This window comes from Hyperoodon ampullatus (assembly GCF_949752795.1).
Source record: "Hyperoodon ampullatus genome assembly, chromosome: 6".
NCBI lineage: Eukaryota > Metazoa > Chordata > Mammalia > Artiodactyla > Ziphiidae > Hyperoodon > Hyperoodon ampullatus.
Window position 1 is genome coordinate 19,258,195 of NC_136919.1, and position 18,339 is coordinate 19,276,533.

At 45.3% G+C, this 18,339-nt stretch overlaps 1 protein-coding gene across 5 annotated transcripts in view; it reads left to right on the forward strand.

Moving 5' to 3' along the window:
• Positions 1–6,800: 6,800 nt before the first annotated feature.
• TNC (tenascin C) overlaps positions 6,801–18,339 on the forward strand; it is a gene marked incomplete at its 5' end in the record, with an annotated part of 67,122 nt that continues 55,583 nt past the window's right edge. For all 5 annotated transcript variants that reach the window (XM_079706161.1, XM_079706162.1, XM_079706163.1 and 2 more), the window contains 5 exons: positions 6,801–7,257; positions 9,873–11,282; positions 12,588–12,851; positions 13,945–14,060; positions 14,809–14,965. In XM_079706161.1, coding sequence (XP_079562287.1) covers positions 6,801–7,257; positions 9,873–11,282; positions 12,588–12,851; positions 13,945–14,060; positions 14,809–14,965 — 2,404 coding nt within the window. The remainder of the gene's footprint in view (positions 7,258–9,872; positions 11,283–12,587; positions 12,852–13,944; positions 14,061–14,808; positions 14,966–18,339) is intronic.

The window sequence follows — 18,339 nt, forward strand, 5'->3', positions numbered from 1 at the left end:
TTTATTTCATATTGGAGTATAGTTGATTAACAATGTTGTGTTAGTTTCAGGTGTACAGCAAAGTGATTCAGTTAAACACATACATGTATCTAGTCTTTTTCAAATTCTTTTCCCATTTAGGTTGTTACATAATATTGAGCAGAGTTCCCTGTGCTGTATAGTAGGTCCTTGTTGGAAGTCCTAACATTTTAACACCTCCTCCCATCAAAAAAAAAAAAAAAAAAAGGGCTTCAAGACCATTGTTTTACCTTTTTTTTTCTTCCTTTTTTTATAAAGGGGATGCAACATAAGTTTGCCAGGTATTTGCAGACCAAGGGACTAAATACAGAAGCCTATGTTTTCCCTGATCTTCTCCACAGATGACACTGAGCAATTAGGCACCTAGCCTTAGACAGACACAGCAATGCTTACTGGGCTCAGTACCAGCCCTTCACATTGACCATTCATGCTCTCCTCACTGGCTGTACCAACTCCACGTGCTCTCTCCTTTCCACTCCCCTACCCATCTTATACACCCCAGTAGAATCAGGACTTCAGTATTCCGTACGTGTTACCCCACTTTTGCCTACATCAGGCAGCTGCAGAGGGAACCTGCTGTTATTACTGTCTCCTTCCTCATTCTCCTCCTCACCCACGCATTCCTTGCCTTTTCTCATGCTCTTCCCTCTTTCTAGACACCTAATCTAGAAGGGTAGGTGGGTAAGGTGCAAATTCAATCCACCTACTCTGTTATAACCAACCACTTTTTAGAATCCCACCCATCCTTCAGGCTCATCTCAGGTGCCACCTCTTTTGAGGTGTGTTTCTTCAGCCCCTCAAAAGAAAGTAGCCACCCTCCACTTCGAACCTTAAAAGACCTAGGCTAGCCAATCTCTTTTGTTACCTACTACATCATTGTCATAGCCGTGATGTAATTCCCTATTTCTCCCATGCCTTCTGGATGCAAACTTTCCTTTCTAATCTACTCTCTATTTGACCGGTGTCGTTATTATTGTTTCTATTATCATTAGCTACCATGTTAAGTACCTACTATGTGCCAGGCACTGTGCTGGTAGCTTAAGATACATCTCATTTTATCCCATCTTCTCATAACTTTATAAAATAAGCATATATATATAGCCATGCAGGAGATGAAGCAAGTGATACTCAGAGGGGGAAGTGAATGGCCACAGGTAGCAGCTACCAAGTGGAAGAGCTGGATTCTAACACAGGTCTATTTCTCTGCAAAGACCGTGCTCTTTCTCCCATACCTAGCCACTTCATCAATAGAACTGTTCAGACGACTGAAAAAAATGGACTGAGTCCCCTCAAAAAGTCTGCAGCAAAGTAGTACAGAGTCAACAGACACAGGAGAGCCATGAGTTAATTTTAATTTAATTAATTAAAAAGTTAATTTTAGTTAATTAACCTACCAGCTCCCAAGAGAAAGGTGAGGCAGGGCAGAACAAGATGTTAGGTGTAGCCAGAGTGGCTCCTGGGCAACCTATCTTCGGTTTTATTTGAGAAGTATCTCATGGAGAACTTGGGGTTCTAAGGTATGCAGAGAGAAAAAGAAAAAACATTTCATATCCCAAGTGTAGGATGGGGGAAAGGATGATGACTTGGGGCAAGCTCCATGTCCCTTCATATCTGAGGAGAACAACAGCCATAAAGACCACTCCTCGCTTGTACCTGGATATGTTTGAACATGTAAGGTATGGAAATTACAGTGCACATAAATATTTGCTTATGTTAACTAAAAAGATGTCATGTTCTCTAGTCTCCTGGCATCTTCAGGTGAGGTACTCACCAATTTTAATTAGACAGGAGACTTAACAATATCCTACCTTTCTTTTTTAGACTCCCTTTAACCTCTCAGAGTCTCAGTTTCCTCATTTGTACCATGGGCTTAACATAACCAAGCAGATTTCTAAACTTGCACTGCTAAACAGAATTTCCTACAATGATGGAAATGTTATTTATCCACACTGTCTGAATTATAGGCACTAGCCACATGGCTATTAAGCACTTGAAATGTGAACAGTACAATTGAGGATGGAATTTTTCATTGTATTTAATTTTAATAATCACTTGTAGCTAGTGGCTACCATATTGAATAATGCAGCTCTGGACCAAAGAATTCAAAGTTTTTTTCCTCTTCTTAAACCTTCTCTCTCATGAAGAAATCTTTAAGGTAGTTTTTCTCCCCCCCTCCGGATTAATTATGCTTGAAAAGTTAACAGGAATGAAGGCACCTAGAGAGTCACAAACACAATCACAGAGTTAATTTGGCTCTAAAAATTTCTTTTGATAAAAATAGAAAGTGGAGTCTGATCCACACGTGTATTTTTCTGCACTTAGCATATACGCCAAGGCAGGTTACAGAGCAAGGCAACATGCATGGCCTGGATATAGCCACCTTGTCCTGGATGTGTGACCCCAACAATCTATGTATTGAGCTAGTACAAAGGCTGTGTCTCTTCCTGCTGCCCTCCTTTCACCTTTGCAAACATTGACAAACAGATCCTTTAATCTCTCCATAAAAGATAGAAGATAGATAACTAGGTAGATAGAGTGTAGATAGATAGATAGATGATAGATAGATGGATAGATAGATACAGGTATAGACGTAGACAGGGATATGGACATAGGTATAGGTAGAGATGTAGATAAAGATAAAGATGTAGATACACATGTAGATGTAGAGATAGAGAAAGAAAGAAATATAGAGATATCTCCCAGGACATATTTGCCTGGGGGATCTGAGACAGAGATTCCTTCACTTCACTGCAGAACTCACCCTTGCTTAGAAAAACAGAACTGCATATGCCAAGGTAGGAGTTTCAAGAGTTGGGGGGAAGAAAATCCTGGAAAAAATACTAATTGAAGTCCATATTTTTAAAACAAAAGCTCCCCTTTATTGCGCTCTTGCTGCTGCCAGAGACTGAACCATTCCCACCACACACATTGTCTCATGCACTTTCCACAGTAGTCCTACGAGGACACTCGTAGCATGCTTTATTGATGAAATGACTCTGGCCTGTGGTATAGATAGTTTGCCCAAGGGAGAGGAAGTGGTTGAACAATGACTCAAGACAGTTTGTGTACAAACCTGTGCTCTTCAACACTCTTCTATTTACATTCCAGAGCCTTGGAGCTTGCCATGTTCTCAAAGAAGCCCTTTCTATTGGACAATTCCAATTAGAAACATATTTCGTCTGTTGTGCTGAAATTTGCCTTCTTGTAGCCAACCCTCCTCTCCACCCCTAACATACACACATATTGGTGCTTGTTTTGTCCTTTGAGGCCACAAGGGACAAGCCAGCTCCTGCTTCCCCAGGATTTATACATAGGAATCCTGTTCCTCTCAATCTTGGCTTTCTCAGCTACAGAATAAACATGTACAGGTCCACACTCCTTCCCCCTACAAGATATTTTCCAGACCGTCCATGGACTGATCACTTCCTATAAAGATAAGAATCTGCTTGTGCTTTCTAAAGAATCTCTACAGAATAAGTTGCTCATTCTCCAATTTTAAAAGCCCTACTGTCCAAACATGGTCCTTCATGTCTAACCTAAATATCACAAACTGTAATCTAAAGTAATCTTCCCTAGGTCTATCCTCAGAGGAGACATTAACCAGCCAGTTGTCTGCATAAGAATATTTTACATTCTTTTTTTTTTAATTTTACATTCTTAAAGATTACTCTTTGCTTTGTATGTTTGCTTCTCTGGTGTAAATATTTCCAGTTCTAGTAAATTTATCTTCACAAGGTTTACCCCCTCACTCGTCAGTGATTCTGCAGCTCCTCTTTGATCTAGATCCAAGTTGCTGTTGGGTTTAGTACTGGATTCAATGAAGAGGTCAAGCTTAAGCAAAAGGAGGCTATTGGCCTGGACTCATGCTAGGTTTTGTTCTTCAGAGCATAACAAAAGAGCAGCTACTTTTTAATATGTGCCTATTATGGGCTTGACACTATGTTGGGTGTTTTCTGTGCAGATCTTTAATTCATAATTCCCTCTGGAATGATTTTGACCCCATTGTGAAAGTGAGATCATGGTTTAGAGAGGATAAATGTCAATAGCTTGCCCAAGTCACAGGGTTAGTGAGTGGCATTTGTACTCAGGTGTGTCTAATTCCAAAGTCTAGACATTTTCCACCACTCTGAATGTATAATGGGTCTTTCCCAAAGTGCAAAAACATCCACCTGCCCTCAGACAGCCATGAGCCAATATGGAAAATACACAGCCCTCAAGAATCACATTTCTTTCCTCCAAACAATGCAGCATTTGGCTGTGCCAGTGCACATACAGAGTGAAAAATCCTCACTCAACCCATACTCTGGTCATTATTTCCCTAGATTTGCTGCCTTAAAGTCTCAACCAACAATTCTAACAGCCTTTTAGATGGAAATTTAAGTCATTTAACAACACACACAAAAGTGTTGGGTAAAAGTCCAAAAGCATTTCAAACTTGGCCCATGGCCCTTTCTCATAAAAAAAAAAAAAAAAAAGAAAGAGCTAAGAATTGATGAGAAGAGGGTGAGAAAGAAGGACTTTGTGGAAGGCAAAGAGAGTTAAAACAATTGCAGTAGAATACGCAATCAATAAATATTTGTCCAGTAAACAACTAAGATAGGCTATGGTAGTTTGAAAGAAGAGAACTTGCCAAGTTCTCCTCTTCATAATAATTTTCATTCAGTGGGCTTGCCTACATCACAGATCCGCAAATTCTTATTAGGAAACTAATTTGAATGATAAAGCATACAGATGGCCACCTTCTCACTGTGTCCTCATACGACCTTTCTGCTGTGCACAAACAGACACAGAGTCAGAGAGAGATCTGGAGTCTCTTCCTCTTCTTATAAGGACACCAATACTATCATCAGATTAGGGCCCCACCCTCATGACCTTCATTTAACCTTGATTACCTCCCTAAGAGCCGTATCTCCAAATATAGTCACACTGAGGGTTAGGACTTCAAGTATGAATTTGGGGGGGAGGGGAAGATATGATTCAGTGTAAGACACTCAGTAAGAATAGAATAAGTACTTGTTGGGACTTCCCTGGTGGCGCAGTGGTTAAGAATCCTCCTGCCAATGCAGGGGACACAGGTTCGAGCCCTGGTCCGGGAAGATCCCACAAGCCGCAGAGCAACTAAGCCCGTGCGCCACAACTACTAAGCCTGCGCTCTAGAGCCTGCAAGCCACAACTACTGAGCCCACGTGCCTAGAGCCCATGTTCTGCAACAGGAGAAGCCACTTCAGTGAGAAGCCAGTGCACCACAAGGAAGAATAGCCCCTGCTCACCACAATTAGAGAAAAGCCTGCGCACAGCAACGAAGACCCAACGCAGCCAAAAATAATTAATTAATTTTAAAAAAAAAAGAATAAGTACTTGTTGATTGCAGAAGACATCAAGGGCTCATGGACATCTTTCTGAGTCATCTCTTGCCCTTGGTCATAGTTTGGATAACTGGTTCAGGAACATTCTGTCAGGCTCTTCTAAAAACTTGACCTTTTTTTTTTTTTTTTTTTTTTTTAAATTTTTTTTTTTTTTTTTTTTTTTGCGGTAGGCGGGCCTCTCACTGTTGTGGCCTCTCCCCTTGCGGAGCACAGGCTCCGGAGCACAGGCTCAGTGGCCATGGCTCACGGGCCTAGCCGCTCTGCGGCATGTGGGATCTTCCCGGACCGGGGCACGAACCCGTGTCCCCTGCATCGGCAGGCGGACTCTCAACCACTGCGCCACCAGGGAAGCCCCAAAACTTGACCTTTTAAGGTTTTAGAAATAAATCGAAAAGAAGAGGAATTGAGGTTCAAAGAGGTAGAATACTATTCCAACAGCCACATAACTAGTTAGATGTTCAGTTACAGTAAAAACACAGTTTGTTTTCTAAAGTCTTTCATTTTCACCTCTGCCTCTCACAGCAGAGGAAAACCAGCAGATGGAGTTAATCTTAGGTTGGAGGGTCAATAATAAGAGGGAGGAGGCCTTCCCTGGTGGCGCAGTGGTTGAGAGTCCGCCTGCCGAGGCAGGGGACACGGGTTCGAGCCCCGGTCCGGAAAGATCCCACATGCCGCGGAGCAGCTGGGCCCGTAAGCCATGGCCGCTGAGCCTGTGCATCCGGAGCCTGTGCTCCGCAACAGGAGAGGCCACAACAGTGAGAGGCCCGCGTACCGCAAAAATAAAATAAATAAATAAGAGGGAGGAGTTACTGGACATCTATGGGACTACGGCCTTCCTATCACTCAATGTGCTCATCCAGTAAATAGCAAAGGGCTTCATGACTATATGAATGATTTCTACTTACTGTTTTCACTTCCATCATTACTTTAACCTTGACATTATGATCTTCACTGTACAGAAGTGAAATAAGACAAATAAAAGTTATATAATTACCCAAAGGCCCAGAACGAGAGCTGAGATCCAAACCCGCATCTGATCTGTCTTGTCCTTTCTGCTGTCTCCCTATATTTCCAAATATTGAATAGTGAGTGAAGTCATTCCTTCAAGACTGCAAAATTCTTTTAGAGACCATTTTATATCCACACTGTAGTGCACACTGAAGGAATAAAAGGAGACCTTCACACACAGGAAATATCAATCAAAATTCACTTGGAATTGCAGATATTCAATGAATAGTAGATCCTAACAAGCTTATTGTTTTCCTTTGTTTACTTGTAGAAGAGAATTCCTTCCAGAAGATCAGGAACAACCGATTTGGATTCTACTCTCGGCTTCCAAATCCCCAATTCTGCCTAAGAGTGAGATACCCTAGGACCACAGAACCCCGGGAACCTTCAGCCTAACCCACCTCCACCATGGGGGTCGCGACTCGGCTGTTGGCAGGCATCTTCCTAGCTCTGCTTGCCATTCCTGCCAAAGGTGGCGTCCTCAAGAAAGTCATCCGGCACAAGCGACAGAGTGGGTTGAATGTCACCCTGCCAGAGGAGAACCAGCCGGTGGTGTTTAATCATGTCTACAACATCAAGCTGCCTGTGGGGTCCCAGTGCTCGGTGGATCTGGAATCAGCCAGTGGGGAGAAAGACTTGGTCCCACTGTCAGAGCCAAGGGAGAGCTTCCAGGAGCACACGGTAGATGGGGAAAACCAGATCGTCTTCACACACCGCATCAACATCCCCCGCCGGGCCTGTGGTTGTGCCGCTGCTCCTGATGTCAAGGAGCTTCTGAGCAGACTGGAGGAGCTAGAGAACCTGGTGTCTTCCCTGCGGGAGCAGTGCACCTTGGGAGCAGGCTGCTGCTTCCAGCCTGCCGAAGGTAGGAGCTGGTGACTGGCCCAGCCCCTCACTGTACACGTGAGCAGGCCAGGATCCGTCAGTTGTTTTCCAGAGTGGGCTCCCTGGGGAACTAGCCTCACAAGGTGTTCATTCAAAAGAGATTTTATGGACAAATGATTGTGTAGAAAGTAATCATCTCCATTCTGCTTTTGGAGAGTCTTGGTGACAAATGTTTCTCAGAGGAATTTTCAGGCCTCTGAGAATTCCTGCTTTGAAAAACCCTATTTTAGTTTAAGTACGAGTTTCTAAAACTTACTTGACAATGAAATCTACTCATTCTCTACCCTTAAAACCTATGAATTTATTTTGAAATCACTAACCCAAAGATCATTCTCTGAAAAGTGGTGATGTAGCCCCATCACTTCGTTGTACAAATAGGGAAACTAAAGGCCTAGAAGGAAGTTGGGATTCCTCAAGGTCCTGCCATAAGTGGCCAAGTTAGGACTTCAACTACAGGATTCCACACCCCAGTGTTCCTGCAAAGTTACAATGCTGCCTACGGTGATGCAAAATCTGTGGGAAATAGAAAAAATGTTCCAGTTTAATGGCAGCAACGATGATGATCGCAATATGAATTGAGCCCCTTTATGTACCAGGAATTGTAATTCACTATCTCATTTAATCCTTCCAACAACCCTTTGAGATAGGTTTAATACCCCCTCTCTACAGATCTAAGAAATGAGACTCAAAAAAGTTAAACTGGCACAAGATGACTCAAAGAGTGATAAGAGGTAGGAGCTTTGAAGGTGCCTGTGTGTCTCCACAACTCATGCTATCCCAGTGATACCCTGTCTCCAGGTGCATCTTTTTTTAAGGAATTGTGCCACTTTGGAATTTTGTCTTCATCTTCATCCCCTAAAATTGATAGAGCTACAGGGGCTTCAACAGCTTCAAATCAGAGATGAAAATCTCTATTTCTGCTGCTCATAAAAAGTATGAGCAGAAAGTATTTTGCTAGATACTAGAAAGTATTTTGGCAGATTATTTCAAGAGCAGCCCTAATTGTTGTAAGTGGACAGTACTATAGGACATCCTTTAGGTTTCCAAGGCAAAAGCAACAACAACAAAAAAGTTCTCTTTATGCACAAATTACTTTATCTTCCACTTCTGTCAACTCCCTGGCAAAACGCAGGGGGGAGTTACACAATAGGACTGATGCTAAAGAATGGGTTAAAAAAAATGGTTAATGCAGTGCTGTCTATTAGAACTGTAATCTGAGCCATGTATGTAATTAATCTTAACTTTTCCAATAGTCACATTAATGAAAGAAAAAAGGAAAAGGTAAAAATGATTTTAATCATCTATCCAATATAAGTAAATAATCTTTCAGCTTGGAATCAATACAAAAATTGTTAATGGATATTTTACATTCTTTCCTTTTATGCTAAGTCTTTGAAATCCAGTGTGTATGTAGTTCCCACTTAGAGCACATCTCAATCCAGACTAGCCACAATTCAGTTGTTTAGAAGCCATGTGTGTCTGGTGGCTACCATACTAGACAACATAAGTTTAGATTCTCACTTTCCAAGCCAACTTTTTTCTTAAAATTGACTTCCCTCCTGTTGTCAGGAAGGAGATAAAGTGTATTAATTCAACTGTATTTAGATGCAGAGAAAATGGAGTGAGTTTTGTTTGTTTCTTCTCCTTGGCTCCATGGAGACCACACCAGCCACTGCTGCGAGTTAAGCCAAGACATTACGGAGACTTCAAAGCGCCAGAGTCACAGCAGCCCTGACCACGTATTCCTCATATTCACCCACCACCGCAGCTTTCAGGATAGAGAGGAAAAAAGATGGAGGCACATGAGCTTTGCGAGGGCTGAGCCCAATGCAAAGCTGTCCTAACAGAATTAGAAAGCCACTCCTTAGCTACCTCATTTCAGTTACAAAAAATTTAGCAAGTTTTGGTCACATAAACACATATAACAACTTGAGTCAACCCAAAACACTCTGCAACAGGAAATCACAGTGAGCACAACAGCAGGTCCTTAATGTCCTCATTTCACCTGATTTACCCCGGGAACTGGGCCATTGGTCCCACCTGACTGATGAAGAGACAGCTCCAGAGCGTCTAAAATTTTTTGCAAATGCAGCACAGCTATTGAGTCGAGGCATCAGAACTGAGTTCAGTTCAACAATTATTTCTTGGTGAAACACTTATTCTCCTGTATGTCTGACCTTGGCTAGGTGCGGGAAAAGTAACAACACAGGCCAGCATAATGCATTGCACAGGCAGTGATGCGTAACCTTTGGGTCACAGGAATACTTGAAAACTATGGGAGTTCTCCCCAGGGATGGAAATACACACACACACACACACACACACACACACACGCACACACACACGCACACACACAGAGAATATGCATATGAACCTACAATTTCAGAGAGTGCTGGTTAAGAATTCCCACCTAGGATCATTAGATGAGGGGCCCCAACTGATTTCACACAATAAGCAAGTGGTTTTCAAGCCAGATGGGGCCTGAGGGTGCACCCCTGCTCTGGCTGAATTTGAATTTGGGTTTTGTGGCTAGAAACCAAGAAACTGGGCTGCTGGTGCTCAGTGGAGAGCCTCTGTTCTCTTCCCTCCCTGCAGGCCACCTGGACACCAAGCCCTTCTGCAACGGCCGCGGCAACTTCAGCACTGAAGGCTGTGGCTGTGTGTGTGAACCGGGCTGGAAAGGCCCCAACTGCTCTGAGCCTGAATGTCCAGGCAACTGTCACCTGCGAGGCCAGTGCCTGGACGGGCAGTGTGTGTGTGACAAGGGCTTCATGGGGGAGGACTGCGGCCAGCTGGCCTGTCCCAGTGACTGCAATGACCAGGGCAAGTGCATGAACGGGACCTGCGTCTGCTTCGAAGGCTACTCGGGGGTGGACTGCAGCCAGGAGCCCTGCCCGGTGCCCTGCAATGAGGAGCACGGCCGCTGCATGGACGGCCGCTGTGTGTGCCAGGACGGCTTCGCCGGCGAGGACTGCAACGAGCCCCTGTGTCTGCACAACTGCCGCGGCCGCGGGCGCTGCGTGGAGAACGAGTGCGTGTGCGATGAGGGCTTCACAGGCGACGACTGCGGCGAGCTCATCTGCCCCAACGACTGCTTCGACCGCGGCCGCTGCGTCAACGGCACCTGCTACTGCGACGAGGGCTTCACGGGTGAGGACTGCGGCCAGCTCGCCTGCCCCAACGCCTGCCACGGCCGCGGCCGCTGCGACGAGGGCCAGTGCGTGTGCAACGAGGGCTTCGCGGGTGCGGACTGCAGCGAGAAGCGCTGTCCCTCTGACTGCCACGACCACGGCCGCTGCCTGGACGGGCACTGCGAGTGCGACGACGGCTTCACGGGCGCGGACTGTGGCGAGCTCCGGTGTCCCCGCGACTGCAGCGGCCAGGGCCGCTGTGTCAACGGGCAGTGCGTGTGCGACGAGGGTCGCACCGGGGAGGACTGCGGGCAGCTGCGGTGCCCCAACGACTGTCACGGCCGCGGGCGCTGTGTGCAGGGGCGGTGCGAGTGCGAACTCGGCTTCCAGGGCTATGACTGTGGCGAGATGAGCTGCCCCCATGACTGTCACCAGCACGGCCGCTGCGTGAACGGTATGTGTGTCTGTGACGACGCCTACATGGGTGAGGACTGCCGGGAGCTGCGCTGCCCCCGGGACTGCAGCCAGCGGGGCCGCTGCGTGGACGGGCGGTGCGTGTGCGAGGACGGCTTCGCCGGCCCCGACTGCGCAGACCTCTCCTGTCCCGGCGACTGCCACGGCCGGGGCCGCTGCGTGGACGGCCAGTGCGTGTGCCACGAGGGCTTCACGGGCAAGGACTGCGGGCAGCGCAGGTGTCCCGACGACTGTCACGGCCAGGGCCGCTGCGTGGACGGCCAGTGCGTGTGCCACGAGGGCTTCACTGGGTTGGACTGCGGGCAGCGCTCCTGCCCCAACGACTGCAGCAACTGGGGCCAGTGCGTCTCCGGCCGCTGCATCTGCAATGAGGGCTACACCGGAGAAGACTGCTCCCAAGGTGAGTACCAGCACTCCAGCGAACTAGCGTGATGACAGCCACCATCGAGTTGGCATGTGCTGGAGAACTCTGTGTTATACCAAACACACACACACACACACACACACACACACACACACACACACTGACTCTTTGACTCACCTGTTACAGAGCTACCTATTTGAGGGCTCAGAGGCTCAGAGAGGTTATGGAATTGTCCCAAGGACACACAGCTTATATATCACAGAGCTGGTACCTGAGTCTGGGTAACTCATCTATGCTGAGTTTAACACCCAGTGCCCACGAAGAGGGCAGATGAAATGCTCACCTCCCTTTTGCTAAACATCAACCTTCTTTCCTACTCTGTATTGACATGGAACCAATAATGAACTAAATCCCTCATTTGGATGGAAGTAAAAACTCAGCTAAGTTGAATGGACAGTGAGATTACATAAAACAAACTGTTTTAAATGCACATTCAGCTAAAGATGAAGTGCTGATCACCTATGAAGCAGGCCCGTCTCTTAAATCACCTTTTTGTTGCTGTCTTTTATCCCAAGGACTGTGAGTGCCTTAAAGGAGCATTATCCCAGCAGTTAGCACAGGGCATGTATTCAGTAAGTAAACACTGGTTGAGTGAAAACACAGCAAAGACCGATAATGCTCATGTTTAATGAGGGTCTTCTTTGTACTTCCCTCATCCACCCTTATATACTTGTCGTAATGGAGACTTTCTGCCTTGATTAAAGCCATTGGCACATAAAAACAAACCCACGGCTCTGTGTTTGACATGGCCAAGCCAGGGAAGCCTGGTTGGAAGGAAGACCAGGCTGGCCGGGAGGAGAGGTACATTCCACATTTGATGAGTAAGCAAAGTTGAGCAAGTCCCTCTGCCTCACTCACCTCTAAGAAAAGGAAAGACTTGGACCAGATGAGCCTAAAATACCCTTCCAGTGCTAAGAATGTATGACGTGAAGTTCAGAGCAGAAAGCCAAGCCCAGGCTGCACTTTCCCATGCAGATGGCCTGAATCTGAACTAAGGTCCAGGGAGTGGAGAAGTCGGAGGGGCCAGTTCACAGAGAGCCCTGAAGGCCACACTGCAGACCTGGAACTTTAGCCTGAAGGCAAGGGATGGCCACCAAAGGTTTTGAAGATGGGTCACAGCAGGAGGGTCCTTGATGAGTCTGCATTTTAGAAAATGGAAGCTGGGTTTCAGGGCTCCGTGACTGGGGGAAGAGACAGGTCCAGGGAAACAAACCAAGAGGGAATTCATAGAGTGCGTTATGACACCACCTGACCCAAACTGTCCTTCCTTATTCTTGCCAGTGTCCCCTCCCAAAGACCTCATCGTGACAGAAGTGACAGAAGAGACCATAAACCTGGCCTGGGAAAATGAGATGCGGGTCACAGAGTACCTCATCGTGTACACGCCCACCCATGAAGACGGCCTAGAAATGCAGTTCCGCGTCCCTGGAAACCAGACATCCACCACCATCCAGGAGTTGGAGCCTGGCGTGGAGTACCTTATCCGCGTGTTTGCCATCTTGGAGAACAAGAAGAGCATCCCTGTCAGCGCCAGGGTGGCCACTTGTGAGTGAGCAGAACACCTCTCGGCAGCCTCAACTGCCCTCCTGTCCAGTACATACGCCCCCCATGAGTTACTGCCTCACCTTTGCCCCTGTAGCTCTATGGCTGTCTTTATGCAGTTACACTAGTTAAAACTCTGGAATCCAGTTAAGCCCAATGAATTTTTAAAAAATTTTATTGACGTATAGTTGATTTACAAGGTTGTGTTAATTTCTGCTGTACAGCAAAGTGATTCAGTTATACATATATATATGTATTCTTTTTCCTATAACCCATTGAATATTTGTTAAAGAAAGTCCTCACATACTAACTCATTTAACTCACAATAACCCTATGAGACAGGAGCTACTGTTAACCCATTTTACAGATGAGGAAACTGAGACTCTGAATGGTTAAGCATCTCATCCCATATCACACAGTTAATAAGTGGTAGAGATAGGATTTGAACCCTGGCAGTCTTAAGTACTCTATTCTACTACTACCTTTCTATGGAGCTCACTGTCTATATATTTAAAAAAATACAAAAGTGGAAACATCAAGGTTCAAGTTATTCTTCCTTTAAGAGTCCAACATCAGAATAATTACCTCCACTCCTAAAAAGCAAGCTGCGGCTAGAAATTGGTTCTTTTTTGCTTAGTAATAGTAACATTGGCTGCTTTTATTAAACTTGTGCTTCAGGCCAGGGACCATGGCCAGCAGTCACTGTGGGACTCAGCAGTCTCGAAACATTCCCAAGGGGTAGGCATACTTAGCTCCTTCTCTTGGATGAAGAAACTGAGACTCAGGGCATTTTGTTAACTCAACCAAGCACACAAAAGTTGTGACGATGGAGCTGAGATTCTAGCCCATCTGTATGATTTCAAAGTCTATTGTCACATTAGGTTTAAGCATATGAAATTGCCAATATCCAGTCATATGGTCGGTCCTTATATTGATATCAATTTCCATGATGCCTCATAGTAGACGGCATCCCAGGAGAACCCTTAAATAGACTCCAGCTCTGACAGACAGCCCTGTGGGGTTTAGTGGAACCATGTCTGTCCCCTCCATCACACATGTAGTCATCTTTACCTCCTCTCTGCGCTCTTCCTGACAGACCTGCCTACACCTGAAGGTCTAAAATTCAAGTCCATCAGGGAGACATCTGTGGAAGTGGAGTGGGATCCTGTGGACATCGCTTTTGAAACGTGGGAGGTCATCTTCCGGAATATGGTAAGGAGCACAGAGGAGTGGGCACCTTCGACCACGAGAAACTGAAAGATGCTCACAGGGCTTTGTAGACTTTTCTATCAACTCACTTCCTTGGCTTTTGGTGTGGGACAAGGCTCTAAGTAGCCCCTGTGCATATGCATCTATTTTTAAGTGACTTAAGAAGTCAATAAGCACAGCACTTAGGGCTGAGAGCCTAAGTAAATAGATGGCAAGTCATCTCTATGTTCCCATTACAGTCTTACAAATCTCCACTCAGAGGCAAAGAAGAGAAGAAATGGTCTCTGTCTTAGAATGCCTCCAGGCATATCTGAGATTGAGTATCCTTTCTCTCTGTGCCTAAAAGCACATGTGAGGCAGGAAAGAGGTCCCTGAGTTCAAAGTCAGGCTCTGCCTCTTACTAGCTATGTGGAAGATGGGACAATGGCATGACTTCTGGGATGCTGGCTTCCTCGTCTATGAAAAGAAGGATTGATTTGGTGGCTCCAGAGTTCCTTTGGTTCTCATGACTGTCATTTGACTTGAGTGTCAAAGGGGTGAGTAGAGAGGTCTGTGGGAGGGAGAAACCAACTTGAGAGATGTATTCATGTCTCTATATCCTCAGCACCTGCCATACCGATCAGATGCTTAGTAAGTGCCTAGTGATAGATGAAAGAATGAAAGAGGAAGGCATGAATACAGAATGAATGAATCACATAAATGAAGGAGCTGGTACCTCCTTAGGTCTTACAAAGGTGCCTCTGTATTTCAGAATAAAGAAGATGAGGAAGAGATCACCAAAAGCCTGCGGAGGCCAGAGACCACATACCGGCAAACTGGCCTAGCTCCCGGGCAAGAGTATGAGATATCTCTGCACATCGTGAAAAACAATACCCGGGGCCCAGGCCTGAAGAGGGTGACAACGACCCGTGAGTATCACCTTTAATACCACTGACACAAGGATAAAGCTGATTGTACTGCAAAGCATCTCTGGTTGATAACATGCCCTCTTACAGAGCATCTGTATCAATTAGCTTTTTTTTTTACAAATTTATTTATTTTATTTATATTTATTTTTGGCCGCGTTGGGTCTTCGCTGCTGCGCATGGGCTTTCTGAATTTGTGGCGAGCGGGGGCCACTCCTCGTTGTGGTGCGCAGGCCCCTCATCGCGGTGGCCTCTCTTGTTGAGGAGCACGGGCTCTAGGCATGCAGCCTTCAGTATTGTGGCTCACGGGCTTGGTAGTTGTGGCTCACAGGCCGTAGAGCATAGGCTCAGTAGTTGCGGCACACGGGCTTAGTTGCTCTGCAGCATGTGGGATCCTCCTGGACCAGGGCTCGAACCCGAGTCCCCTGCATTGACAGGCAGATTCCCAACCACTGTGCCACCAGGGAAGCCCTCAATTAGCTTTTGCTACCTAAAAAACAAGCTCCAAACTTTGTGGCTTGAAATGATACTTTTGCACATTGGTGATTTGGGGTTGGACAGTTTTTCTGTTCTTGACTGGACTCACTTATGCATCTGTATGGGCTGGGGGCTGGTTGGCCCAGGATGGCCTCAGCCAGGACGGTGCCCTTCTGCCTCACATGGTCACTCAGCCTCCGGAGGGTTAGCCTGGGCCTGATCTCACGGCAGCTGAGCAGGCTCACAAAAGACACTGGGTCACTTCCATCAAAGCATATCTCAAGGCCAGTCCAGATTGAAGGGGTGGGGGAAAAGATCCATCTCTTTATGAGAGAAGCTTCAAAGTGACATTTCAAAGGGGCACTGATACAGGAAAATAAACAAGTGAGACTCTAGCAAATAATCTACCATACTATCTGATTTAATATTAGTACCCAGTCCTATGGAAAAGGTAGGGAAAATATTAATGCTATTATTTTTCAAGAGTCAAAACTGAGGCTTAGGGCTTCCCTGGTTGTGCAGTGGTTGAGAGTCCATCTGCCGATGCAGGGGACACGGGTTTGTGCCCCGGTCCAGAAAGATCCCACATGCCGCGGAGCGGCTGGGCCCGTGAGCCATGGCCGCTGAGCCTGCGCGTCCGGAGCCTGTGCTCCACAATGGGAGAGGCCACAACAGTGAGAGGCCCTCGTACCGCAAAAAAAAAAAAAAAAAAAAAGAAACAAACAAAAAAAACCTGAGGCTTAAAGAAGCTGAATCAGTTTAACTAACACCACCTGGTTAATACTATCAGGGCCAGAATTTTAAGCCTGGGTTTACTTTTATGACTTTAACCCCATTACCAGTAACACTGACTAGGCTCTGGGTTATGTAGAGTGTTGATTCCATGTCTTCAGCAGGAACTTAAATAAAATGTGACTCAGTGCTAAAGAGATCAGAACTTCTTGGGTCTAGAGTAGGATTTGGCACTGCTAGGTCATTTGGTGGGGGGAATAAAAATCCTGAATTTGGAGTTGTTCTATCAAGAAGCAAATTTTTATAAATAAATAAACAAACAAAATTGTTTTGCACTGACATTTGGGAAAATCTCTTTATCTTCTTCAAGATAGCATATGTGCCAACTATTTAAGGTATTGACTCTTCTTGGCAGGGGGTGATTAGAAAATTTAAATCTGTTTACTAATGACAAGAAAGAACATCTTGCATTTAAATACTTGCACATTTTGTTTAACTCAGATCCAATTCATAAGATTGTCTTTTTCATAAGCAAGTGTTTTCCATCATCCTGACAACATCGACACTGTGGTAGGTAGAAGGCGGGTACCAACAAGAAAAAATCATTAGATCACCAGAAAGGCATAGAAAAGATTAAGCAAATGCTTATTTGCTATAGAGACGGCCCACTGAAAATACAAAAGACATTTCTTTCATCTGCCCTTTTCTTTTTAATCTAAATTTAGGGATTGTCTGCTTTATTTTCTTCTTCTTGAAGGACAAACATCCCAACATTTGAAGTTTCATAATCACATAAATAACAACACAGAGGCAGATACTTACCTGTTTATTTTGCTGATACCTGATCTTTTTCCAGGTTTAAAGGATCTTAAAAATTTCATATTTAGCTCCTTCCCTCTCAGCTCTATAGAGAGATTGTATGACAACCATTTCTGATATGTAAATATTTTTGAGAGCCATCATTTAAAGGAGAAAGAGCCTGGGCTTTGGATCCAAACAGTCCTGAGCTTGAATTCCAGCTTCACCAATAACCATCACCTTGGGTAGATCCACTTCTTTAAGCCTTAGACCCACCATCTGGAAACCGGGTTCATATATCTTCCTACGGCATAGTCATGAGAGTTAAGACTTAAACGACAAAGCACTGTGCTTGGCACAGGGTGAGCACAAGACAATGTTAATCTCCTGTATTGAAGGGTTCTGAACGTAGGGCGAGGTCGGTGTCCTTGACTGAATCTCAACTTCTTTGATGAAAGGGGTGTTAAGAAAGGTAGTAGGTATGGTTCAGGTGTTTCCTAGCACCTTGAAGATCATAGGATGGGAAGCTTCACTGCTGAACTGCAGTATTATTTTCATTGTGGATTTCACGGCTTCAACATCTGTGAGCTGAGACTAATGTATCAACTCATAGAGTTCAAAAACTAAACTCTGCAGGTTTCTCACAATCAGCTATGAATTATTCCTCTTTCTCATTCCCTTTATAAAACCAAGTTCCTTTTATTTGATATTGTTTCCTCAACCAGTGCTGAAAACACAAACTTAACTATTTTAAAAAATGAAGAAACATTGACTGAATGCTTTAATATCTTAATTTTCAGCCTGGTATGTTTTACTGTATAATGTTTTAATGCATTAAAATTATTTATCTAATTAGAAAAAAAAAAAGAGTAAAGACATAAATGGCAAAGCCTGATGCTACACTCGGGATTCAAAAAGGTCAAAGACCGACTCTCTGAATGACCCTATCTAGATTGTATAATACGGTTTGAATAAACTGTAGAGAAATCTGTTACAGAATAGTGAGAAAAGCACAATACTAGGAAGCTCTTATTTTTGATTGTGGTGAGAACACTTAAACGGAGATCTACCCTCAACACGTTTTTTTGTTTGTTTTTGTTTTTTGCGGTACATGGGCCTCTCACTGTTGTGGCCTCTCCCGTTGCGGAGCACAGGCTCCGGACGCGCAGGCTCAGCGGCCATGGCTCACGGGCCCAGCCGCTCCGCGGCATGTGGGATGCTCCCGGACCGGGGCACGAACCCGTGTCCCCTGCATCGGCAGGCGGACTCTCAACCACTGCACCACCGGGGAAGCCCTTAACACGTTTTTAAGTGCACAATAGAGTACTCTCAACCAGAGGCATAATGCTGTACAGCAGATCTCTAGAACT